This window comes from Syzygium oleosum, unplaced genomic scaffold (assembly GCF_021117445.2).
Source record: "Syzygium oleosum isolate NSW1041296 unplaced genomic scaffold, Sole_v2.1 Sole_v2.04, whole genome shotgun sequence".
Lineage (NCBI taxonomy): Eukaryota > Viridiplantae > Streptophyta > Magnoliopsida > Myrtales > Myrtaceae > Syzygium > Syzygium oleosum.
The window spans coordinates 6,238,617-6,264,330 of NW_026607488.1; the positions used below are offsets into that span (position 1 = coordinate 6,238,617).

Consider the following 25,714-nt stretch of genomic DNA (forward strand, 5'->3'; position numbering starts at 1 on the left):
GATAGTAAGGTGGCCATGCACAGTGGTAGTAAGAGAGGATTCATCATCTATAAAGAACCCTTCTGGATTTTTAAGTGTAGTCTATTGAGTGAGATGCTGAGCAGAGGCAGTCATGTGGTGAGCAGCACTAGAGTCAAGAATCCAGGAGGAATTATCACCTGAGGATTGCGCAGCAGTTGTAGTAGCAATAGAGGAAGATGCCCCATACAAACCAAGATGGAGCTCAGCCAAACTAGAAAGCTAAGCCTCAATAATAGCAAGACGATCATTCGAAGATGAGGATGAAGTGGCATGGTCTACAGATGCAGAACGGGCAGGTGCAACCGAGCATGAAGATCCATCAGAAAGATCACGCAACTTCTGAAAACATCGATCCTCAGAATGTCCATTTTGTTTGCAGTAGTTACAAAAAGGACATGAACCTCGTTGAGAAGAGGTGCGCTGAGATGAGCGATGTTGGGAACCATGCCGAGAGGAGCTGGACTGGAAAACAGGCTGTGCGGTGGCAAGTACTGCAAAGGGATCTAGAGATGGAGGAGCACCAAGAATTTCTTATCTAATTTCCTCAGCTTGAAGTTCCTTGACTACATCAGAAAGAGATGGAGCAGGATAACGATAGAGAATCTGACTACGAATTCTCTCAAAATCTAGTGAGAGTTGCATCAACAATTCATATAGACGATACTTGTTCTAATCTTCAAGCTTAGATGCAGCAGCACAAGCAGTGCAACCAGAACACGTGGGACATGCTAAACGAGCCAACACATCAAGTTGAGACCAAAGAGACGTCATATAATTATAAAAATCACGAACAGATTGTGTATCCTGGGTGGCATGACAAAGTTCCTACATAAGTTGATAAATAACAACAAAACCTTTTTGTGTATACATCTCAGCAATCTGATCCCATAACTGTTTCGCACCAACAATTTGAGAAAATTATGGGTGAAGATCAAGGCTAATAGAACCAAATAAAATTACCCATGCTTTCCTATAGCAGCATGCCAAGACTTAATTTCATATTGATGTTGAGCAATTTGATCAGCACTAGGTCTGGGCTCAGCAATATTGGACAAAGATGTAGGAAAAGGACCAGTACCATCAACATGCTCATAGAAATCACGATAAACAAGAGCAACCATCACATAAGGTTTCCAAATAATATAGTTGGAACCATCCAACTTAACATCAATGCGATCACTACTATCTGCCATGATTCTGAGATTGATAAATCAAAGCGAAAGCAATAAGATATATGAGTGAAGGAGACAAAACCCGAGGTCAATCGCAAGAACGAGGAGAAAGAAGAAGCAGACTAGATCGATCGAGACAAAGCCGAAGGAGTTCGTATCATGATGAAGACGTCAGACGGATGGCAAAGTTGGCGCGATGAAGACAACGTCGGATGGCTACAGTGAAAAAAAAAATATTTCTTACAAGAAGCGAAACCCTAGCTCTAATACCATGATAGGTTTGGAGAATTGGAATGGATACGTTTCTCATCAGGCACAAGACCAATATATAGATATAAGGAAGGGTATAAGCGTAAATACATACAACTCTAAGATATACAATATAACCTAATAAATACAATATATCTAACAATCCTATCACTAAGCTGACCATCCATCTTGAATCCACATGAAACTTTCCAAGATCAAGAGATATCTAGCAGAATTTCCATTTATTCGATTCAATATAACTCGTATAGTCCTATAAGCCTTTTGTTGCACACATCGACAGTAGGTCGGGATCCCAAGAGCTGCATATCCGGAACATCAGGAGCATGCCTAGTTCATGGAGATCTCTCTGCCTCATCATAGCGGTCTGGACAAGGGACTCAAACTTCTGCAGGCAAATCCCCGTAGACATCTTCAATGCGACCGTTATGCCTCTTTTATACTTCAAAGGACCCCCGAAAGTTACAGAATCGATTCACTTGGATGTCTTGAGCGACTGAGGCAACTCTTCCAATATTACCTCTCGAGAGTTGGAATTAGCTCCAGTTGATACTATGTGAAATGATACTGCTTATACATTGAAAGCTGAAAATTTTTTAGCCTCAAAAAATGTTTCCTTCACCTGGAGATATACCTTTTGTGATTTCTCATTCTACTTTCTAGCACTGAAACGTGATATAAGCTGAATGGCCGTGTAAGTTCAAAAGACCAGGCACACTAAAGCTGTGTAATTCTGATCAATGCATCAACTGTCAGTTGTATAGTCAACTACTTGTGCTTGAATTTCTGAAAAAACTTGGTACACACAGCAAGGAGGAAAAACCGTGAACATACTTTCTCTGCAGAAAAATTCCTGAGGAATTACAACTTGCTGCTACCTTGGACCTGAAAGCTGAACCGCCGCAAGTATTGTGTCGCTATTGTCTTCTGGCTTGAAAAAGCTTGGAAAGAATCGAGAACCTTGCTGAGAGGAAGTCAGCGGCCGAGGAACAGGACAGACACCTTCAAGCATTTGGATGACTTTAAACATCGACGGTCTCAGGTTCATATCTTCTTGTATGCACGCCGACGCAACTTTAATAGCAATAGAAACTGCCTCGTCTCTTTCATCGATCTCAAGACCCGGATCAAGTATCTCTCTCAGCTTCCCTTCTTCCATCATCTTGAGAGCATAGAGGGGGAAATAGGATTTCTCCGATGTTTCCTCAGGGTTGTAGTTCCTTCTCCCGCCGATTATTTCAAACAGAACCTTCCCATAACTGTACACATCACTCATCTCAGATATGGCATGATTGGTTATCCACTCTGGCGCGAGATAACCTCTCGTGCCTCTGATTGTCGTAACAAAACGGCTCTGCTCTCTCGTCATTAGCTTAGCCAATCCGAAATCCGAAACTTTGGCACAGAAATTATCATCCAAAAGCACGTTTTCTGGCTTTATATCACAGTGAACAATTTTCATGTCACAATCTTCATGTAAGTAGGCCAGTCCTTTCGCCATTCCAATCGCAATTTTATATCGTGTTCCCCAATCTAACATGCTTTGCTTGTCTTTGTTAAAGATCCATTTATCGAGAGACCCTTTCGCCATGTACTCGTATGCTAGAAGCCGGTGTGTTCCTTCCTCACAAAAGCCCTTCAGCCTGACCAAGTGGTGATGATGGATGCTTCCGATGCTGCATACTTCAGCTCGAAACTCTTTATTTCCCTGACCAACGCCTTCCAATTTTTTTACAGCCAATCTTGTCCCATCTGGTAGGACACCTTGGTATACCGTCCCGAACCCGCCTTGCCCTAGCTTCCTGGAAAAGTTATAAGTTGCCTCTTGAAGCTCTTTATAGCTGAAACGAACTGGCATTCCTGATAAACTTTCGAGAAAGTTTTCAGGCATTGTCGGCTTTGCCTTAAAAAATCTGAATCCAGCATAAATCAGACTGAGACCAACCAAGAATGTGGAAACAGAAAACAGGACAAGATATGACCAACGTTTCTTGCTGCGTCCGTTGTCTTGAGAATTCCCGCCATTTGTACCACCACCAGTGAGCACCTTAATGTAAGAGACAAATCCAGAATTCTGGTCGGAGCTCTGCAAGGCCCCAATACTGTCAAACAAGTAACAATCTCCAGAACTATTCTGATAAAATAATGCGAGACATGAACAATTATTCTGGCAAGAGGCCTTGCATCTGTGGAGATCAGCATTCAGTGACGGGGAGCGAAACGCAAGCGCAAAGTAGCCAATTCCCTCCCCTGCCTCAATGAGATCGACTGAGGCCTTTGAGTGGTCGCAAGGAGAACCCAGCCCCGAACCACAATCTGGATGAGAATTGAAGGCTGGGAGACACCGGCAGATGTTACTGTTAGAACAGACTAAATACGGGTCGCAAGGCTCTGGTGTACTGCATGCATCACTGGGTATTTTCTCGGGAGAATAATCAGGCATTCCTCCACTGCCCAAGCTGGAGAACGAGATGATCCCGTCTGTTCCCAGGACGGCGATCCAAGTGGCATTAGGTTTGCTATCATCTGAAAAGGGGAATTGCCACAGCAAAGTCCTGCTCTCATCGTAGAATCTCCACGAATTCGCAACCATCGTGGCCAAGACTACTTGACCGCCGTTTCGGTTCTTCAGATGTCTGCTGTCCTTCCCCATCGACCAGTATGGTTGAGGCGTTATATAACCAGCAGAAAGGATCATATCGCCAGATTTAATCTCGAGAGTGTAGGTCAAGTTCTTGGACCCGGGGCTCATGAGCCTCATCCCTTGCGTAAAATCTTGGTTTGATAAGAGCGTATCGGTAGGATGGTCGAAACTCTGCCAAACCACTGTACTGTCCTTCCCGAGCATAACCAGGTTTCCTGAATCCTGCAACTCTATCGCGGAAACTCCTCTGCCGCTGGTATTAGTTGACCACACCGTGCTTCCTGCTTTCTGTAGAAATGCGTCGCCGTTCTCATCGAAGTCAAATGTATCAGAATTCGTAACCGGGTTGTCCCTATTTGCAGACCAGACTACGGTGTTGCTGCGGAAATGAACCACAGCTAACGAGTATAGAGTAGGACCGGAGGCCTGGACAAAGGCGAAGCCAAAAATCGAGCTGTTGGACAAAAGAAACACCCCGCTAGTGCCGATCGAACCCATTCGAGTCGCTTGAAATCCTGGGTATATCTTGTCTATATTTTGAGCACCCTCCAATGAGATGCTAGATAGCAAGATGACACAGAGCCACAAATTTCCAGCAACAGCCATTGACCTTGAACTAACCATTGTTCCACCTTTAATGATAAGAGACGAGAACTTCAATTTAAGGACACATCGGTGATGATACTCGAAGATTTAAATGCAGAGGCTAATCTCCTCATCAGTATCATATATATCATATTTTCTTTTATATAATCAGAAAAAATTACTGGCTAAAAGACTTTAATTTCATTCCACCACGCTGCTCCTGAAAACTTTGAAAATGCTCTGCAAAGTGTAGAATTACAGATGAATTTGCATTATCTATACAGAGGCAAGCTTGTCACACCTAGTGATGAAATCAAAGCCGCCATAATGACAAATGAAATACTGATTACTCTAGCTTGGTCAAGAAACTTTCATACACTGCAATTCACCTCCTTAATTCACATAGCTCTTGAAATTTTAAAACTAATCAGAAGCAGAATCAAGCACACGCGGAAATGCAAAAATGTTTACACTGAAGAAACAAATTGCAAAGCAATTTTGAACCCTGAACTGATGCAAAAGATAAGTTTTGGCATCTAAATCTGAAATATCATATTACCGATTTTAAAGATACAACTAATGAGAAGAGAACAATATGAAGAGAGAGTCAAGGGCTCTCTTCAACTACAAATCCACAACTAGTGTTTTCTAGAATAAACGAGATCCGCTAAAAAAGCACAAAAAGAAAATAGAATTAAAATGGAAATTGATAAGGTACTCTTGACTTGGCCATGAAAAGAGAACAAATTGAGCTCTTACCTCATCAATTTGCTTGAATTCTGAAAAAAAAAACTAGATTCCGGACCAGGGTCCCCGTTTTTTCTATCAATTTGATCCTGCTTCTGTCGCAAGGCAGTGACTAGAGGGATACTAAAACTTCATTACCAACCGTAAGGAAGAGGAGCATTACAACCATGATAGGCCACACCATTGGCTTGCCACGAGGACAGTCCATTCCAAGCAACGACTTGCCTTTGACTTTGCCTGCCCATAAAGACAAGACAATTTCAACCATTGACTGGGCCAACCCAGAAAAATACTCTCTTATCAGTTTTTGGACTGATGGCGACCCAGAAAACTACTCTCTTATCAGTTTTTGGACTGATGGCGACACATTTGTGGAGCGTGATCTTAGACCTCTCTCACTCCAAAAGCTAGTTTAAATTGTAAGACTTTCCCTCACACTTATAAACCAACCACCAACCCCTTCTACAATCGATGTGGGACAACCTCAACAATCTCCACCTTCCATATTAGGCCTGGGTCAGGGCCGCAACAATCCGTAACTCTACCATGTAATTATTGGATCGAGACTTGTTGGCAACCTGGTTATGGTCTTAGACCTCTCTCACTCCAAAAGCTAGCTCAAAGGGTGAGGCTTTTCTTCACACTTATAAACCAACCGGCCCCTTCCACAATCCATGTAGGACAACCTCAACAATTTGTGTATCAGGTCAACAATAGCTAACAAAGAAAAATCAGCCAAGAGCTTGATGTGCTTTTTCAACGCCGTAACATCGTGTGTTTTAAGTTCTTACGAGGTCAACAACACTGCTCTTTGAGGCCTACAATAATTTGAATGTCTGAACAGTACCTAAAGCCGTCACAACTCCTCAATTGTGTATATAGCATCAATACAGCATTAGTGCAAGTTGAACACACGCTACAAGAATGTTGGTCCATCTAAAGCCGTCCCTTTAACCTTTTTCCCCCGGTTAAATGGCTTGAACTTATTTTGCGGATAATCAAAATAGGCTTTAATGTTGTTAACAGTTGCCGGATTCAAAGGCAGTTGAAGTATCTATTACGAAGTTGGAGGAAAGCTAGTGAAGTGGATGGGTCAGTAGTCTGTGGCTAACCATTGCTGTTCACAACCGTCCTGGACAGGCATAAAATGCAATTTCGACAGTTCAGTACATGGGCACACGCTTGACACGATGCATGTATAAAGAGCACTGAATATATCACTTATAGGCTTGATCTTTGATCTTACCTGAAAGAGAATTTCAGTGCACGAGAGAGAGCGTGGATACCAATGGTGAAGAAAGTGAGACTTGAGTTAAAAAACAAAGATAATAAATTAATTTGGCTTAAAGGGAAATCTATGAAATCTCTCGCACAAAGTTCACTGTCCATAACCATCACGATTTCTTTTATAATGCTAGAGATTAGCTTTTTTTTTTGTCTGAGTTGTAAATTACTGTGCTTTTGTACACAAACTTTTTCTTGACCTGCCTGGCCTAGTTTTCTTTTATTTGTACAAAGATTAATCAATGCGTTGGTATGCTAAGCCACGTAAGCAACTTGATTATTGAGCAAAAGGCCATATTCAACATCCGGTAAGCGTCCACCGCACTCCTTAATATGTCAATTTTCCATATCAATCTTGATGTACCTAACTTTTTATCTTTTTCTTAAACGATATTTCTTTGATGTGCATGTTCAAGAATCAATCAACCCTGTTCAATTATACTCAAAAGGGATTTCTATTCAATAACCCTGTTCAATTATACTGAACAACTGAAATTTGTAACCTTCGTTAGAAGCAGACAGGCACCAAAACTTGATCCAATGTCAGCTCTCAAGGTGACTTGCAAAGGTTATGAACTAGACTCCTCGATTGGGTCATCATATTATTCAATTTTGTGAGCAAGAAAAGTGCTGCTCAAAAACCGCATCGTCATTCGAGGTAATAGTTCGAGGTTAAGTCATTATCTATCTTATCAATAAGCAGACCGTAAACTTTACAGAACTTGAAAGGTGCCAAACCGATAAATTCGTCAGTTTCGGTTAGATACAACTCACAAAGTCTTTTACGCGTTTCAATGGCAGTTTGATGGGTGGTAAGGGTCTATTCCCCAGGAGATGCATCTCCGAATCATTAAAAGCGAACCTAATTCATAGAGACCGCTCTGTATTATTAATGCAATCTGATCGACCCACAGGATAAGGAAATCTTGAACTTCTGCAGGCAAATACTTGTTAAATATCTTCAATACGACCGTTAACCTCTTTTATACTTCAAAGTACCCCTAAAGCTGAACAAATATGCTTGTGTCACGGGCCGATAGTTTGGGAACGACCCGTGCGGCGACTTAGGCTTCCTTGGATCGACTCTCTATTTGCTCTGATACCACTTGTCACGGGCCGATAGTTTGGGAACGACCCGTGCAGCGACTTAGGCTTCCTTGGATCGTTGGAATGCCTAGGCCAAGCCTTTTTCCGATCGCTCACTCGCTCGACACTCGGATCGTAGAGAGAGAACCTAGAGAGAGAAGCTCTGGAAGAGAAAGGAAATGCTTCTTGTTATTTGGATACTTCAAATGAGGGGGACACCCCTTTATATAGTAGAGGGCCTCGGATTACAACCATTGATTGATTTCTAGACGAGTGGCCGAGATCGTATTGTTCTCGTCGACCACCTACCGACATTTATTCCGAGAGCTATCAACTACCGGCATTTATGCCAAGAACTCTCTAGAACCCCGGCACAATTACCGTTTCGCCCGTCCTTGGGAAAATTCCGGAAGCTCCATTGGGTTTTGGACGGGTCTTCATCGATGTGTCACGGTCCTTGGTGTTAGAAAACCTCTTGACCGTGACACTTGAGTGTCGTGTTTCGCGGGACTGAGGCTACTCTTCCAGTATTACCTCCCAAGAGAGTGATAATTAGCTCCCATTGAGGCTAAATATCGGAGCCTTGTTCTTGTTCACAGGCCTTTTAGTTTCAAAAGGAATTGATACCACTTGTATATTCTGACTGTCCTTCGAGCCTCCAAAATATTTATTTTTCCTTGGGATGTCCCATTTCTGATTTCACATTCTACTTGCTAGCATTTAAACTTGGTATAAGCTGAATGGCCATGTAAGTTCAGAAGATCGTGCATACTAGCAATCAAGTTCATAAATTTAATAGGAATTTCAGCATCAGGATGACCAGAAAGATATTGAGCCTTGTGGTCGTAATGCGTAGAATACACAGATAGTCCACTTTCATGTTTCTTATTATGGCAATGATCATGAAGCAAACATGAACTCAAATCTCCAATAGGAAAGAATACTAGACCATCTCATCAACTATCATAGTTGAATCATCAACTAGTTGTGGTTAAATTTCCTTATAAAAAAGCACCTGCTGATGCTACAGACAGCAAGGAGGAAAAAATGTGATCACACTTCTAAAAGAATAGCCAAACCTACAAAATTGGGTAAAACTTTCATATTTTACAGGCTAAAAGGCTAATATATGCAAAACATATACAGCAGAAAAAATTTCTTAAAGTAACAACTTGCTGTTATCTTGGACCTGAAAGCCGAACTGCTGAAAGATTTGCATCACTATTACTGTCTGATGGTCCTGAAGAAGTACCTTCCTCACTGGCTGTTTTGAAAAGGGTCGGAAGGAAGCGAGAACCCAGTGGAGAGGAAGTCGGCGGCTGAGGAACTGAACAGACACCTTCAAGCATTTGGACGACTTTAGTCATTGACGGCCTCATGTTCATATCTTCTTGTATGCACCACAAAGCAACTTTAATAGCAGTAGAAACCGTCTCATCGCTTTCGTCCGTCTCAAGACCCGAATCAAGGATCTCTCTCAGCTTCCCGTCTTCCATCATCTTGAAAGCATAGGAGGGGAAATAAGATTTCTCGGATGTTTGCTCAGAGTCGTAATTCTTTCTTCCACCGATTATCTCGAGCAAAACCATCCCGTAACTGTACACATCGCTCTTCTCGGATATGGCATAGTTGGTTATCCACTCTGGTGCAAGATAGCCCCTCGTGCCTCTGAGTGTTGTAAAGACATGGCTCTGCTCTCTAGTCATTAGCTTAGCCAATCCAAAATCCGAGACTTTGGCAAGGAAGTTATCATCCAAAAGCACGTTTTCTGGCTTTATATCACAGTGAACAATCTTCGCGTCACAATCTTCGTGTAAGTAGGCCAGTCCTTTTGCCGTTCCAATCGCAATGTTATATCTCGTTCCCCAATCTAATGTGCCTTCGTTGTCTCTCTTAAAGATCCATTTATCGAGAGATCCATTGGCCATGTACTCGTATGCTAGAAGCCGGTGAGTTCCTTCCGCGCAAAAGCCCTTCAGCCTGACCAAGTGATGATGATGGATGCTTCCAATGATGCATACCTCAGATCGGAACTCTTTCTTTCCCTGACCGATGCCTTCCAATTTCTTCACAGCCAATCTTGTCCCATCTGGTAGGACACCTCGGTACACCGAGCCAAACCCGCCTTGCCCTAGCTTCGTGGAAAAGTTATCAGTCGCATCTTGAAGCTCTTTATAGCTGAAACGAACTGGCATTCCTGATAAACTCTCAAGAAAGTTTTCTTCCTCCGAAGCCTCTTGAGGAGCTTCGGGTAATGTCGGCTTTGCCTTGGAATATCTGAATCCAGCATAAATCAGACCGAGAACAACGAAGAATGTGGAAACAGAAATTAGGATAACATATAACATATGTTTTTTGTTGCTTCCGCTGTCCTGAGAACTGCCGCCATTCATACCACCACCGGTGAGCACCTTAATGTAAGAGACAAATCCAGAATTCTGATCAGAACCCTGCAAGGCCCCAATACTGTCAAACAAGTAACAATCTCCAGAACTATCCTGATAAAATAATGCGAGACATGAACAATTATTAAGGCAAGAGGTCTTGCATCCATTGAGATCAGCATTCAGTGAGGGTGAGACAAACCCAAGCGCAAAGTAGCCGATTCCCTCCCCCGCACTAATGAGATCGATTGAAGCCTTTGAGTGATCGCAAGGAGAACCCAACCCCGTACTACAATTTGGATGAGAAGTGAGGACTGAGAGACACTGACACATGTTACCGGTATAACAGACTTCATACGGGTCACAAGGCTCTGGCGTACTGCATGCATCACTGGGTATTTTCACGGGAGAAAAATCAGGCGTTCCTCCACTGCCCAAGCTGGAGAATGAGATGATTCCGTCTTTTCCCAGGACCGCGATCCAAGTGGCATTAGGTTCGCTACCATCCGAAAAGGGGAATTGCCACAGCAAAGTCCCGTTCTCATCGTAGAATCTCCATGAATTCGCAACCATCGTGGCCGAGACTACTTGACCACCGTTTTGGTTCTTCAGATGTCTGCTGTCCTTCCCCATCGACCAGTATGGTTGAGGCGTTATATAACCAGCAGAAAGGATCACATCGCCAGATTTAATCTCGAGAGTGTATGTCAAGTTCTTGGACCCGGGGCTCATGAGCCTCATCCCTTGCGTAAAATCTTGGTTCGATAAGAGCGTATCCGTAGGATGGTCGAAACTCTGCCAAACCCCTGTACTGTCCTTCCCGAGCAAAACCAGGTTTCCTGAATCCCGCAACTCTATTGCGGAAACTCCTCTGCCGCTGGTATTAGTTGACCACACCGTGCTTCCTGCTTTCTGTAGAAATGCGTTGCCATTCTCATCGAAGTCAAATGTATCAGAATTCGTAACCGGGTTGTCCCTATTTGCAGACCAGACTACGGTGTTGCTGCGGAAATGAACCACAGCCAACGAGTATAGAGTAGGACCGGAGGCCTGGACAAAGCCGAAGCCGAAAATCGAGCTGTTGGACAAAAGAAACACCCCGCTAGTGTCGATCGAACCCATTTGAGTCGCTTGAAATCCTGGGTGTATCTTGTCTCTATTTTGAGCACCCTCCAATGAGATGCTAGACAGCAAGATGACACAGAGCCACAAATTTCCAGCAACAGCCATTGACCTTGAACTAACCAGTGTTCCACCTTCAAGGATGAAAAACAAGAACTTCGATCGAAGTAAACATATCGATGGTGATACTTGAAGATTCAAATGCGGAGGGTAATCGTCCCATTGATACCATATCTCATCATTATTTCTCTCATATGATCAGAAAAAAAACCAGCTAAAAGACTTGAATTTCATTCCACCATGCTCCTCCTGAAAACCTTGAAAAAGCTCTGCAAATTGTAGAATTACAGATGAATTTGCAGCAACTATATAGAGGTTTGCTCGTAACACCTAGTGATCGAATCAAAACAACCCAAAAAGACAAATAGAAACTCATTACTATCGCTTTCTCATGTAACTTTCATAAACTGCAATTCACTGTTAAATGGCTCTTGAAATTTCAAAACTAGTCAGAAGCAGAGCCAAGCACATGCGCCCATGCAAAAACGTCTACACGGAAGAAGCAATTTGCAGACCAAACTTTGAGCCCTGAACTGATGCAAAAGATAAGTTTTTGCATCCAAATCTGAAACTATCATATGACCAAATTTAAAGATACAACGGATGAGAAGAGAACAACATGATGAGACAGTTAAGGGCTGTCTTCGACTACAAATCCGGAACTGCTGCTTTCAAGAACAAATGAGATCCACTTAAAAAATCTTTTTAAGGAAAAACACAAATTGGAAATCAATCTTGACCATCAAAAGAGAAAAAATCTGAGCTCTTACCTCATCAACTTACTTAAACTCTGAAAAGAACAAGATTTCAGACAAGAGTCCTTGTTTTTTCCTTCCAATTTGGATTCTGCTTCAGTGACGAGGTAGCGTCTGGAGAGATCTGCAGCAAGAAAATTATTGTCTCTTTTATTTATTATTCTATTCAAACTTCATTTACCAACTGGAAGGATCCAATTTCTTTTTTCTTGATAATAAGATGGGGAAGTTGTCAAGTTGCAATATTTTTCTTTTTTAGCAGTTAGGTCTGACATTAATCATTGACTTGCCAGTCCAGAAAAATGCAGACTCTATCAGCTTTTTGGACTGAAGGCCACACATTTGCGCATCCCGTCAACACATTGTTGATAAAAAATTTGGCAAGAGCTTCACGTTTGTTCGACGCCATAACATCACATGTTTTATCAGGTCAACAAAACCGCTCTTTCAAAGCCTCTTGTGGTTTGAATTGTAAGGAATAATGATAACTTTGTAAGTTTGGGACGAGTACACAAGTTGGAGGGAGAAATTGTTCTTAGAATTCTTTCCAATGGGTTCTATTTATATACAACACTCACCTTAAGCCCTTATATAGAAAAGCACAATACCTACACTACATTTAATGATGAAGAAAAAAAGCATCCCATACACTTAGGTTGCAAATGATAATTATTTTGTTTCTTTATTTTTCAATTTTTCTGTATCTGAAATAGATTTGGAACAAAAATCCATTTGGTAACGCAATTTCATTTTTCTATTTCGGGAACAAATTTTAATTTCAGAAATACGTTTGGAACAAAAATTAGAAGTAAAATTTTTCTACTTTTCTATTTTCTGGAACAAAAATGAGAAATGAGAAATAAGAATTCTTCTCATCGCTCGCCCTCGTTACTAGCCGATCGCCCGCCTGCCGTCCTCCGCATCTTGCCCATCCACCGGCCGTCGTCTCTTGATGTTGGCCGTTGTGGCCCGCTCCCCTGCTGCGCGCCGTCTCCCGCTGCTGGCAGTCACCCGCCGCCTCCTACAGTTCGCTCGCCGCCGTCTCCTACCAGCCTCTGGCAGCCACCCGCCGTCTCCCGCTCGCCGTTCGCCGCCCACCTCCTGCTGCCATTTGCCGTCCGCCGCCCATCGGCTGTCCACTCGTCGGCTGTCTGGAAGGGAAAAATTTTGTGCCGTTATTAAATAAATTTTTATTTCGAAAACATAAATTTTATGTCGTTATAAAACGGATATTTTTTTAAAAAATACATCCATAAAATAAAAATAAAAAAAACTGATCAGAAATTAATTTCTGAAACATCCTAAAGTAGAAAATGTCAACAACAAAATAAACACAAACATTAAATGAGCCAAAGACCATGAAGCCTTTGCTCCTTCTGACAAGGTTAGAACTTCACGGTTTTGACAAAAAAACCAAACAAGAGCTCATCGTTTCCTTACGAAAGCATTTAATGGTGGAGGCTCTAGTCAAAAATAGCCCTCCATAAATCATGCTAATTTCCTTTTTGTCTTCGATCTTCTTCTGACACCCACCATAAATCAAGACGTCCAAATCCAGAATCCAGCCATGAGCGTGCCCAAATCCAACAATCAATTTTTATATTATTCAAACATGAATGTCAAACAGCACCTGAAGCTGTATACTCTTTCAACGAGTGTCATTACGTAGAAAAGCATATACATGTCATGCGAACATGCTCGATCGGTCAATTAACTTATTAGGATCTCAAGAACTTCGTCGGCTCCCTCCCCGCGGATAACCAATCCATCTAAAGAGTTAGCATTTTTCGCCGTAATTTAGATACATCCCGTATCGCGAAAACTCGAAACTTAAAGCTGTAGAAACCTTTCTGGTGTAACAAAGGGTGCAACAAAGAACAGTCCTGCAGAGATTATCAAGAAGAACAGAAAAAAAAAAAACTAAGAAACATTACAAGAATTGAGGGCTGTTCTTTAGTAACATCTCCTCTTTTCCTGGCCGAAACAGCTTGAACGCACTTACTTTGCAGATAATCCAAACTGGCAATGATGCTTGTTCAAAGTTGACGGATTCAAAGGCAGTTGAAGTATTTATGGCAAAGTTGGAGGAACGTGAGTGAACAGGATGGGTCAATGGTCTGCGGCCAACTGTTAGTATTCACACTCGGGTCACGGACGTGCATAAAATATAATTTCGACGGCGGCTTCTCCCTCCCCACATAAAATTTCAATTGCGTTGAGGGTGTAACCCCGGCCGCGCACACTCGAAATGAATTGGACAGAACCGGTTTCAATACCATCTTAGATTATCCAACCCCAAGGCTGCGTTTGGTCGTCCGGATTTCATATCTTGTCCACTGTTTGGTGGACTACGAATTTAAAGTCGGATAGGATATTTTTTATTTTTTGTTTTTTCTATTCACGGGTCCGGAGGAGTCAGTGAAGGAAAAAAAAGCCGAGAAATTTTTTTGGTGAAAGCGCACAAGGTGTGGGGATGAAGATGACGGCAAGTGGAGCGTAGGGTTTCTGGAAAAATAGGTATTAGAAATCCTATCCGGGTCTATCCCACCCCCCTCCCCCGGATTTTTTTATCTGGGTTATATCCGGTCTATATCCGACCTTATCCTATCCTGGACCACCACCAAACACAAAATAGGATAAAACATATCCTATCCTGGCTTTTATCCGATCGACCAAACGCAGCCCAAGGGTCTAAGCTTATCAGTGACAAGGAGATCGCATGTATATAATAAACTTATAAACTTATAGATAAAGACGTGGGATGTTTTAACAAAATTCACGGTGCACGGTTATCACAAATTCTTTTAACCACAGCAGAGATTAGCTTTTGATTTTTTTTCCTAAGAGATAGACTTCTATGGAGGAAATTGTCTAGTCGGTCATAAATTTATTTTATGGATGCCAATTTAGTCATAAACTTTCCGACTAATTTTCTCCGGAATTTGTTGACGTGGCTGTTGGTAAATGAAAACGCGGCTAGGTCAATTCTTAAACTAAGCATATTATTAGTTGACCTTTTAGCCAAAAAAGATTTTTCTCTTTTACCAAGTCTTACTACTAACCATATCGATTTATAGTTGACCAAGCTACTTGTTGACATTTTTCAATCAAAATGGCAAACTCTCGTTCAATTCATCGTGAAAAGTTGAATTATGTCATCCCCTTTTTTTTTCCCATGTCATTTGTTAAACGATAATTTCAACTCAAAACTTTGAGCTATCATCTAAACATAAGTAAAGTTGATATATAACCACAGTAAACACAAGATGTGAGGTCGACTTCGATGTCGCCTCTCACTCGCAAATGAACGATGAAATGTTCGTGTTAATTTAGTCCGGTAAAGAAACATAGTCCAAAATAAACTTGAGGACGTTCTTTGATTTAGAACATACATTTTTACTAAGTTTAGCATTTGTAAGAAAACCCTAGCTAGCAAATATGCCTCACTAACAGATAATAGCAAGAGAAAAACAGAATCCCTGCAACTGCGGCGGGAAATACATAAAACAGCCGATTTGATTCTACTGCTTTGTCCGAGATACTCTCTCTTCGGTTGTCTGAAGATGGACAAGATCCTCAAATTCCGTTCTAGCCTTCAGTTTAAATACTAATTCAATCAACGGATGTTTACTGTGTAAGGAATGATGCACATGAAGGACCGTCAAACATGCTTCACTTATGGAACTAACAAAGAACAGTGTCCCATGAAACCACAAGCTCAGATTGACAGTTTGACAATTTGAAACTGCTCAGAAGGTGGCCTTAGTGTTAGGATAAGATATGTGCAATAATATGGATTGCTTCTTGAAAATCGTGACTATATAAAAAAAAAATTTGGACCGACCACTGGAAACCAGAATTTGGAGTATTTATCTCAACCTATACTTTACATTGCCAAAATCTTTTACCTTTTGTCAATGTACTTTCACGCATTTTTTAATCAAGTCCCCCCGCCACCAATTCCGACAAAATTTAGTTGATGTAGCTGTTGGACGATGCCAAAGTATGACGCGACTAAAATATGTAGATGTCCACATGAACGTGTCCAGAAAAATTCAGCAAATCTAGTCAAGGTTCAGCATATGGTATGGATGAAATTTAGATGATGTGAACACACACGTGGGTGTCCACGTTGGAAATACTTAATTCACGTTATACTACGCGTCATTCGACCACACTAGGATCCCTGGGTCGGCCATGGAGAACTAGGGTTCATTTGTTGGCGACCTGGGTTTGAGAGTAGGTTACTCAAGCCGGACCACTGGAGTCTCGGGCACAGCCGCCGGGGATCCGAGCATGTCCGCTGGGGGGCCGAGCTAGCCTTGAAGTCCCAAGCCCAATAGCAAGGTCCTGGGCCTATGCATCGGTGTCCAGTCATAGTTTACAAAATTATTTCTAATTTGTAAAAGAGGAAGCCATTTTCTTGAACTTAATTTAGGTTTTTCGTTGACTATGAGAATATTTTTTATTGACTCATTTTTCTACCAAACCCAAATCCGAAAAATGATTTTCGAAAAAATTTTCACGAAACAAATAGACTCTTAAATTTAGAATCTATAATAGGTTGGATGAGAATATGTGGAGACTTTTAAATTACTAGTTGCTATTGTTTAATAATATAACGTCATTATTATAAGGGTGATGCTCTTATTGAGATTTCATAGTCATTCTTTTATATAAATGTGATTGATATCTCTCTCTCTTCCCCCATTCATTTACTCTTGTTTTGGGCCAACTTCTCCATTTTATTTATATGATATCTCGTCAATAGTGTTGATTAGAAAAAGCCATTTTTAATTTTTATGAGTGAATTATTTTTAGTTTTAAATATAGTGATTTATAGCGCGCACCTGCCAGAGTCAAAAACAAGATCCGGAAGCACTTTAAGGTCATCAAACCTCATTATTGAATTTTATATGCAAGACTAGTTCCAAGCGTTCGATATTAGTCATATAGTCGGAATTTTTTTTTAAAAAAAATCATCAGATAGAGCTGCAGATTATGTCATTATGTTAGGGTTGCCTAGTTAAGAATGTGGGTTAATGCCACGAAAAACCTCAAATTGGTATACCTGCGACAAATTTACTACAAACTATTTTTTTACCACTAAAATGTTAAACTAGTACATTTGTGACAAATTTACCTTATGCTAAATTGGATTAATGCCACAAAAAATCATAAACTGGTACATCCGTGATAAACGGAGGGTAAAACCACAAACTGGTACACTCGTTAATTGTCACATATCATCTAACTGAAAAATTTGACGGTAAAATTGAATGGAAACTAACTGAGAGTAAAGTTGTCACATGCGTTCCAGTTTGAGGTTGTTGGTGGTCAAAAAATTAATTTTGGTGAATTTATCACATGTGTATCAATTTGGGGTTTTTTCATTGTATTAACCTTAAGAATTTTCCCTAATTTCGAGAAAAGAATAATAAATAAAGGGGCTGTGTAACAACTCTTTATTATTAAATACATAAATCAGGTAACTTACGGATAAATTTTCTCACCTTAGACTAAGGGGGCAATATTATTTTATTTAGGTAAATTAAGAATGAGTTAAAAAAACCCTAGATAGGAATCTTTTCCAGCTCAAGGGCATCTCCGACTTCCTTCTCTTGCGGGATATGCCGTGCTGAACAAGATACAACGCCATTTTCTCATGTGAAATGAAAATCCTCCTTCACGTTTTGAACAGTGTTTAGCAACCCCCCTTTTTTTATTTGTTTTAAACCTTGGCAATTAAATCAAGGATTAATACCACCAAAAACCCCAAATTGATACGCGTGTGACAATTTTACCCTGAACTATTATTTTGACCACCAAAAACCCCAAACTGGTACACCTGTGATAATTTTACCCCGAACATACCACAAAAAACCCCAAACTAGTACATTTGTGACAATTTTACCCTGAACATACCAAAAAAAATCTCAAACCGGTCCGGCGACCGATTAGAGGTTGAAAATGAAGAAAAAAAAATAAAAATAAAAAAAATCGAAAAAAATAAAAAATAATATTAAAAAATTATTAGTTTAGGGTAAAATTGTCACAGGTATACCAGTTTGGGGTTTTTCATGGTCAAAAAAATAGTTTAGGGTAAATTTGTCACGGGTTTACCAGTTTGGAGTAAAATTGTCACAAGTGTACTAGTTTGGGGTTTTTTGTGGCAAAAAAAAAGTTTGGGGTAAAATTGTCACAGGTGTACCAGTTTGGGATTTTTGGTGGTAAAAAAAAAGTTCAAGGTAAAATTGTCACGCGCGTACCAGTTTGGAGTTTTTGGTGATATTAACCCTTAAATCAAAGGCTTGCTATAAATTAAGGGTATTGATAATATAAGCTTATAGTTAGGTTAACCTAGTCTTATTTTTAGAGGCCCACTTCTAATTTGGATTTAAAGGAAGCCCATTGCTCAATTCCATGCACAAAGTTTAGAGGGCAATGGCACATTTTGTTTAAGAAATGGTTAATATAATAAAAAATTATAAACTGATACATATGTGATAAATTTATCTCAAACTAAGTTTTTTACCACAAAAAATCCCAAACCGGTATGCTTGCGACAAATTTACCCTCCGTTAAATTGGATATATACTATGAAAAATCACAAATTGGTAAATCTGTGACAAACGGAGAGGTAAAACCCCAAATTGGTACACCCGTTAACTGCCACGTGTCGTCTAATTTAGCAATTTGACGGTAAAATTTAATGAAAATCAACAGAAGGTAAATTTGTCACAGGTGTACCGGTTTGGGATTTTTGGTGATCAAAAAATTAGTTTATGATAAATTTGCCACAGGCGTATCAATTTGAGGTTCTTCGTGGTATTAATCATTTAAGAAATGATATAAAATAGAAAGAAGTAGTGCCTTTTTTGTTCATTCATTTGAAATTTATCGGATAAACTAAAAGTCTAGTCCCTCACATTCACATATTTCCAAAATGCCTATAGATCTTGATTAAAAAAATTATTACTTAGACAATGTTGTCATTTTTATTTATAGGAATAAATGGTTGTTCTTGGGGACGGCAAGGACTAGCCATTCTTGCTGAATTTTTAGACCAAACGAAGGAGTAATTTACTCTATCATAAATAATTTGGAATATAATTAACTATATTTGACATTACTTACTATGTTTGATTTAATTAATCTGCCGTCAACAACTCATTTACAATTTAAGCATAAAATTCTTCAAAAATACAAAGACAAAAGAAGCCTCTGGTAAATAGAGTGAATAATGAAAGAAATTTGGACATACACTTTCTTCTTTTCGTGGCAAAAAGCTAGCACTACTTTTGCTTTTAATTATTACTGATTCTTTAAAAAGTTTTTTTTATTTAATTAAGTGCATAAATTGCACCCGATAAAGACATTAATTCAATTATAATTTTAACAAATATAATTTATTTATTTGATCCATTTTTTAAATTGAAATGAAATTCAAAACTATAGCGTTCTTTCCTTTTAATGTGGTTAAATCTACATGTGCACATTAAAATAAGTTGGGCTACAGCTAATTTATGCCCACAAAAATATATCGAACAGGCATATACAATTAAAAAAATATATATGCTCAGGCAATATACGTCACAAGATTTCCACTATGTCATGATTTTCCCATGTTTGGGGAAAATTGTCTGATTCTCTACCTTAATTAGAGCACTTCTCTTGAGCTCTTAAATCATGTGGGTCCCACGTAATTTGCGGTATAATTTAACGACACAGTAAATTAAGAGTTACCAAAAAAAGAAAGCTCCATGTTTGGGCCAGTATTTGATCCTACGACCACATCAGAGGTTCGAAATCACCACCCATGACCACAGCCACAACTTCAAAACCATTGCCGTTTACCTCTCACCACCACAATCGCCACTACCATAGCCCTCCATCTCCCTCGAACCTCAGAACTCGGGTCGGCGTACCATCAACGACATCGACGACCTCGAATTTGAGACCTTCGGTGGTGGTCGTCGTCAATCTTGAGTAGACGTGGATGCCATTGACCTCGACCACCGAGGTGTTGTTCCTCCGATTTCTTATGTTTATCCCCCAAGTATTCCCCACCATGCTAACTCCTCCACTACTTTCATCCTCTGCTACTTTCATTATTCGCCACCACCTTCATGGCGTTAAACCTACATGTGCACATGGAAATAACTCATAAATGGGGGAAAAATTGTCCAAAGAGTAAAAAACGAGGCTGGTTCACTCCTAAACCTTTCAATTGTGCCAATTTATACTAAATCTATTTGACGATTTGCCAATGTAGTCATTCCAGTCAAATATCCAAATAATAGATTTTATGACTAAATTGACAAATCGTCAAAATGTTTATAACTAAATTGACATAATTGAAAAGTTTAAGATTAAATTGGCTACCGCACATTAGATTTAGGACTTTTTGGATAATTATCCCCATAAATGAGTGCATAACCATCAGCAACCAATGGCTGTTAATTGAGCTTATATCTAATTTATGCCCATAAGCAAATATCGATTAGCCAGGGTGACAGGTCATGGATTTCCCACGTTTGAATAAAATTATCAAATATTCCCGACCTTTATCAGCCCAATTCATATGAGCCATCTATTAGATCATGCGGATCCCAAGTGAGCTAACGACTTATGTGGTCTAGGCTAGGCTAACATATTTACTCACGTGATCTGATGGCTGGCTAACTTAGGCCAGATGTACCCACCCAAAATCTCCGTATTCATACCACCGCCCGATCTACTGGCTCGAGTGAAGTGAGCTGAACACATGCCGAGAGTACACAACGAAAAGCTCCACACACAGGTCACCTCACCACGACTTTGACTGCGCATTACTCACCGAGAGGTCGATTCGAGTGTTCCATACCTACTTTCTTGTGGGTGTTCTCACCATAAACCATACAAAAGAAAGAAACCAACTCCCACAATTTCCATGTAGAGGAACCGTCTTGCGCACCGGAACGAAAGTCAATGGACTCCATCATCATCACCCGCACCGTCAGTCCCAAAACGAGACCTCAAATACAAAACCAACCCCCCTTACCTTGCCTGCAAGAAAGGCAAAGCCCGAACCACACATTCACCCATCACTTTCACGACCCTTTACGACACCAAGAGGCCCTCCCTCCCTCCCTCTCTCTCTCTCTCTCTCTCTCTCCAGTCACAAGTCACATCGACCCTCTCTGAAAGCAAAAGCCAAAGCCAAAGCCGAAGGAGGAATACATTATCATGTACATCGTGCCCCCCACAGCTTCACACAAAAAGAAGCCCCACAGCCATACTTTTTCTTCCCCCTTTTCATCCCCCCCAAATTTTCAACACGAAATCAATCTTTCTTCCACTTACTTGACCCATCTGAAAACGGGCCCCGCTTACCACCCACCGAAACGACACCCCATTAGCAGTTTTTCTTTAGCAAATTATCAGGCTGGGCTGGCTAGGCTTGGCGAGTAGCCACGTCTGCCCTCCCCTCCTTTCCACATGATCTCCACCCATTTTTTGGTTCTTATTAATTTTGCGTTATTGGTTTTGCAGATGAAGCCTTCAGAAACATGCCAAGCCAAAGCAAGCAGAATCTGCAGGAGGAGGTCCCCCAAATGCCAAGGATCAGATGGAAAAGACCAGTTTCTGTACATTTCATTAGTTAGCAGCATGCGTGTATACATTGCATCTGCCGTCTCTGCTTCATTTATATACACTGTCAAGTTTGTCCACCTACAACTCTCATATGATGTTAGAGCATCACCAACAAAGGCAGACATGTTTCATATGTTCCCCCACATAATCTACCTCTTTAAAGATAAACCGTTGTTTCAAAGTACATTCAGCTGCTACGCCTAGTCACAGTTAATCATCTGATGGCAAAACTCATCAGAAGACAACTTTCATCAGATTTGTTCGCTAAGGGTGCATAGCTAATGCATGCTAATTCGTACAACCATGCTTAGTCAGGAGCTTACCAAAAGACCAAGTTCAGTATACACATCAGCACTATACTGATCCTAACGAAACTAGCAGGTTCATTTGCAACTACACATTCAGCTAGCTCTTCGCAGAAGATTTAAGCCGCATACACCGAGATCGATCGATCTACAAACCTGAGCTTCTCAATGTTTCATCATTATGCTTAAGTGGATGCTTTGGGTGCCAACAACACTGGTGATCCTCCACATAATAACCACAAAGAGCACTCTTCTTTCTCACAGGCTGGTCTACTTTTAATTGCTCACGCTGGAAACTCCTTTTGGTCGAGAATATGGTAGATGGATGATCCGCATTTTCCCAGCGTAAGAATGGAAGCTTGCAGTCTCTTCTCAGTCTTTGGTCACAAAATATGCTTGCTTCCCGAGCACTATTACAGCCCATGTCTACAATCTCTCGCGGCTGACTTTTTTCGGCACCAATGCCTTCGACCAAATGAGGGCCCAATCGCAAAGACAAATCGCACACGATCTCAGGTGGTGGCTTGAATATTGCTGATGCATCTAAGTTTTCAACTGGATGGCTTTGACAATTTCCCACGGAGTTGGACCGGGAGCACAGTGGTCCAAAATGGGATAGATTTCTTTCGGGTTGTGGGCGACTACCGTGATAATACAAGGGATAAACCGAGTACGGTTTTGATGCTGGGTGAGCTTGAGTGGGTGACGCCCGGTTCACAGCACGGATAAAAGATGTGTAGTCCGGTTTAGCTGATGTAATAGACTCAAGTCTTGAATGATTTGGATAAAACAAAACCGGGTCTGATATAATTGTCTGATTTCCGGAACTAGACTTCTTCATAATGCCATGAGGATCACCGGTCTGTTCTTGAGAATTCGCGCTCAGATATCGCTGAGGGCTATTGTTCCTTTGGCTCCTCGAGGCTCTTCTCGGCGTGCAGCCGAGAGTAAGGGCAGCTACAAGAACAGTTATAACGAATAACTAAAAGAGAATGAACGGATTATACAATTTGACTTAAAAAGGTGAAGGGGCGAGAAAAGCTAGGACGCGGACAACATTAGGAGAGAAAACATATCACATCAACTAACTGAAAAAAGTGAGCCTGAGCATAGACATTGCAAATCAAGAATCTACACCAACAAGCCATATATATCATACATTGCAAGAACAATGTCATAAGGAAGATAAAGATGAGAGCTTTACAAGAAAAAACAGAAAAAGAAAATAGATGTACTCAGGTTTTGTCACCTTCAATGCATGGCTGAAGTAGCTCTCCAGTTTCTGTACTCTCATCAAGTCTGATTATTGTGTTGATAGCATCGTTTGTACGGTCCAGAAGCGTTTCAAGATCCATGTACTCTGCCTATTTCGAATGGATTCGAGATAGCGAAAAGGCCGACCAAAAAAAAAAAAAAGAGATAGCGAAAAGGAAATCAATCAATGCACACCCTCCGCTATGTACAAGACTAGGTTCAATTGTTGAATTCTCTGCACTCGGTCGAGGTTTGTGAGCTTGTGACAGAAAACTTCGAGGTTGGAACAGAGAAAGAATTACTATTACCTCAGAATTGGCCTTGGAGTACATGATTTCTTCAGCTTTCAGGACAACAACAGGAAGCTTCTTTTGCCATTCTTTGTTCTTCTTAGTAGAAGAGCTATGAATCTCGTTCACGACTCTAGATTTCCAACAAACCAGCACAGGTTACCACCAAACAAGACATGCAAATACACAAGCATTTTCAGGAAGAAACCAACCGAAAAGAAAAAAAAAAACAGTTGAAAGTCAAAGATGGACCTGAAAATTTCATGGATGAGAGAACCCCTAATGGGTTGGTGTCTCTCACTGTGCCAAGCTTTCCTAACACATTCATAAGGTCTCGGGCCAGGTCTAGGCATCCTCTTCAAGAAAAGAACAGCAACCCCCAGAAATATGGAAAGAACAAAAAAAAACAGAGAGCTCTGCTTCTTGCGACTTGCGAGGAATGTGAGACAGAGAGAAAGAGGAAAAGATCAAAGCTTTGCGGTAACTTGCGGTGACCTCAGCTTTCTTCTTCTTCTTCTTCTTCCTCTTCTTCTCCTTACTTGTGACTCTGAGCTCTCGCTCTCACGCTTTTTGATCAGTGCCAGTACAAAACTTAAGCAAAGCGGTATGGGGCAGAGATGGAGAGAGAGAGACAGAGAGAGGGGAAACAGATTTTTTGTACAGAGCAGGGCGCAGTTGAATAGGACCCATTTCCATTATTAAAAGAGAAACTACTGATGATATATTTGGCTGAAATCTGCTTGTCACGTTATCTTAAACACCCATTTCCACAAACAAGAGATGCAGAAGATAACTCCAGAAAACCATGAATACATTATTGAAAATTTCTGCTTGAGCATTGTTCATTCCTTATAAAAAAATATATATATAAAATAGCACAATAGATTTTGATTCTTGATGAGCATTTTTCTAATTTTTGGATCAAATGAAAAGAGGGGTTGGGCAATTTTTGTGATTTGTCTGTTTTTTTAATATTTGTTGTCAAAAACCTGGCACTCAATTATTTGGGAGAGGGGGTTGAATTGATGGCTTGGGTGTCCCCCACTCATCCACATGCCTGCTTCCCCTAGCCCCACGAGTCCCTCTCTCCTTTTTCATTTATTTTTTTCCTCTATATTATATATATAATATATAGATGGGCATATCCTGACCAGTCAAATACCTAAAAAGAAGATTTTACTGAAAAACATAAAAGAAAAAAGATTTTATTTACTAGTGTTTTAGAAAACTTATAAAGAAACTATATAGAAAGAGAAAAATTAAACAAGAAAATATCATTATTTTTACATTACAGAACAGCTGCTCTAAAAGATCGAAATACTTTCTAGATGCACTCCGAAAGCGCGTTAAAAAGAAAAATTAAACAAAAAAAATCGAATAATAAGGAGAAGTGCGATTGCTAAAATATCTCATGCTGCTTGTCTACGTATTATATGTATTGTTTATATGCTTGTGATCTCTTTAAACTTACAAATTAAGTTTTGGGGCGGATGTTTCAACATGGTATGATAGCCGATTTCCGGCCTATAATTTATATCAAGTACGAGGCTTGCGGTTCATCAAACACCCACGTCTTTTTCTATTCGGCTTACCCATAAAAATAGGGGCATTAAAATATTTCATGTCGTTCTCGTTCGTTTGTGGGATTTACATATGTTTTCATGAAGGTAGATACTATACACATATCAATTTAAAAATGTATGTGGATTGAATATTTAAAGGGTGGCGATAGGGGTCGCTATCGGTGAGGGGGGGTCGCCAGCAAACCCCAACCTCTCTATATTCAGTCGCTTTTCCTTCGTGAGGACTGCTCGCAAAGGCCTTTTTGTGACGGGACATTCAAAAGGCCTCACCTGCATTCCCACGTGTTCGTTTGGTTAACTTTAGTGGGTAAAAAGAGGTAGAAAGAGAGGGAGAGAGTAGCGCACGTGAAATGTAAAATCTAAAACCTTGCCTTCTTTCGGTTCCCTCAGCGGGTGACTGAGAACATGTCTGGAATGATTGTAGAATTCTACATGTTTGTCACTTTACTTTTTAAGCATGAGGTTACCAGAGGTGATTTCTAAGTCCCCAATGTATCGTAAATTGATGAACACTAAGCA

The 25,714-nt window shown here is 40.5% G+C and overlaps 3 protein-coding genes across 3 annotated transcripts; all 3 read right to left on the reverse strand.

Moving 5' to 3' along the window:
* Positions 1 to 1,591: 1,591 nt before the first annotated feature.
* Positions 1,592 to 5,636, reverse strand: LOC115665653 (G-type lectin S-receptor-like serine/threonine-protein kinase SD2-5). Its single transcript, XM_056311109.1, has 2 exons — positions 5,449 to 5,636; positions 1,592 to 4,736 (listed from the first exon to the last, which is right to left on the reverse strand). Exon 2 carries the CDS (start codon positions 4,726 to 4,728, stop codon positions 2,335 to 2,337), a length of 2,394 nt encoding a protein of 797 aa, XP_056167084.1. The 5' UTR covers positions 4,729 to 4,736; positions 5,449 to 5,636; the 3' UTR covers positions 1,592 to 2,334.
* A 3,208-nt stretch (positions 5,637 to 8,844) lies between these two features.
* On the reverse strand, positions 8,845 to 12,445 carry LOC115666689 (G-type lectin S-receptor-like serine/threonine-protein kinase SD2-5). Its single transcript, XM_056310464.1, has 2 exons — positions 12,143 to 12,445; positions 8,845 to 11,641 (listed from the first exon to the last, which is right to left on the reverse strand). The coding sequence occupies exon 2, from the start codon at positions 11,418 to 11,420 to the stop codon at positions 8,985 to 8,987; it is 2,436 nt and encodes an 811-aa protein (XP_056166439.1). The 5' UTR covers positions 11,421 to 11,641; positions 12,143 to 12,445; the 3' UTR covers positions 8,845 to 8,984.
* Positions 12,446 to 21,887: 9,442 nt separating this feature from the next.
* LOC115674256 (uncharacterized) lies at positions 21,888 to 24,429 on the reverse strand. The gene is made up of 4 exons (XM_056310510.1): positions 23,865 to 24,429; positions 23,631 to 23,745; positions 23,318 to 23,432; positions 21,888 to 23,025 (listed from the first exon to the last, which is right to left on the reverse strand). The coding sequence occupies exons 1-4, from the start codon at positions 23,963 to 23,965 to the stop codon at positions 22,217 to 22,219; spliced, it is 1,140 nt and encodes a 379-aa protein (XP_056166485.1). The 5' UTR covers positions 23,966 to 24,429; the 3' UTR covers positions 21,888 to 22,216.
* Between the last annotated feature and the right edge of the window lie 1,285 nt (positions 24,430 to 25,714).

Coding starts and splice junctions, on each gene's coding strand:
- LOC115674256 (XM_056310510.1), bottom strand. CDS start 23,965: ATGCCTAGACCTGGCCCGAGACCTTATGAATGTGTTAGGAAAGCTTGG. Junction 23,746..23,864: donor CTCATCCATGAAATTTTCAG/GTCCATCTTTGA, acceptor TTGGAAATCTAG/AGTCGTGAACGAGATTCATA. Junction 23,026..23,317: donor ACTTCAGCCATGCATTGAAG/GTGACAAAACCT, acceptor CTGTTCTTGTAG/CTGCCCTTACTCTCGGCTGC.
- LOC115665653 (XM_056311109.1), bottom strand. CDS start 4,728: ATGGTTAGTTCAAGGTCAATGGCTGTTGCTGGAAATTTGTGGCTCTGT.
- LOC115666689 (XM_056310464.1), bottom strand. CDS start 11,420: ATGGCTGTTGCTGGAAATTTGTGGCTCTGTGTCATCTTGCTGTCTAGC.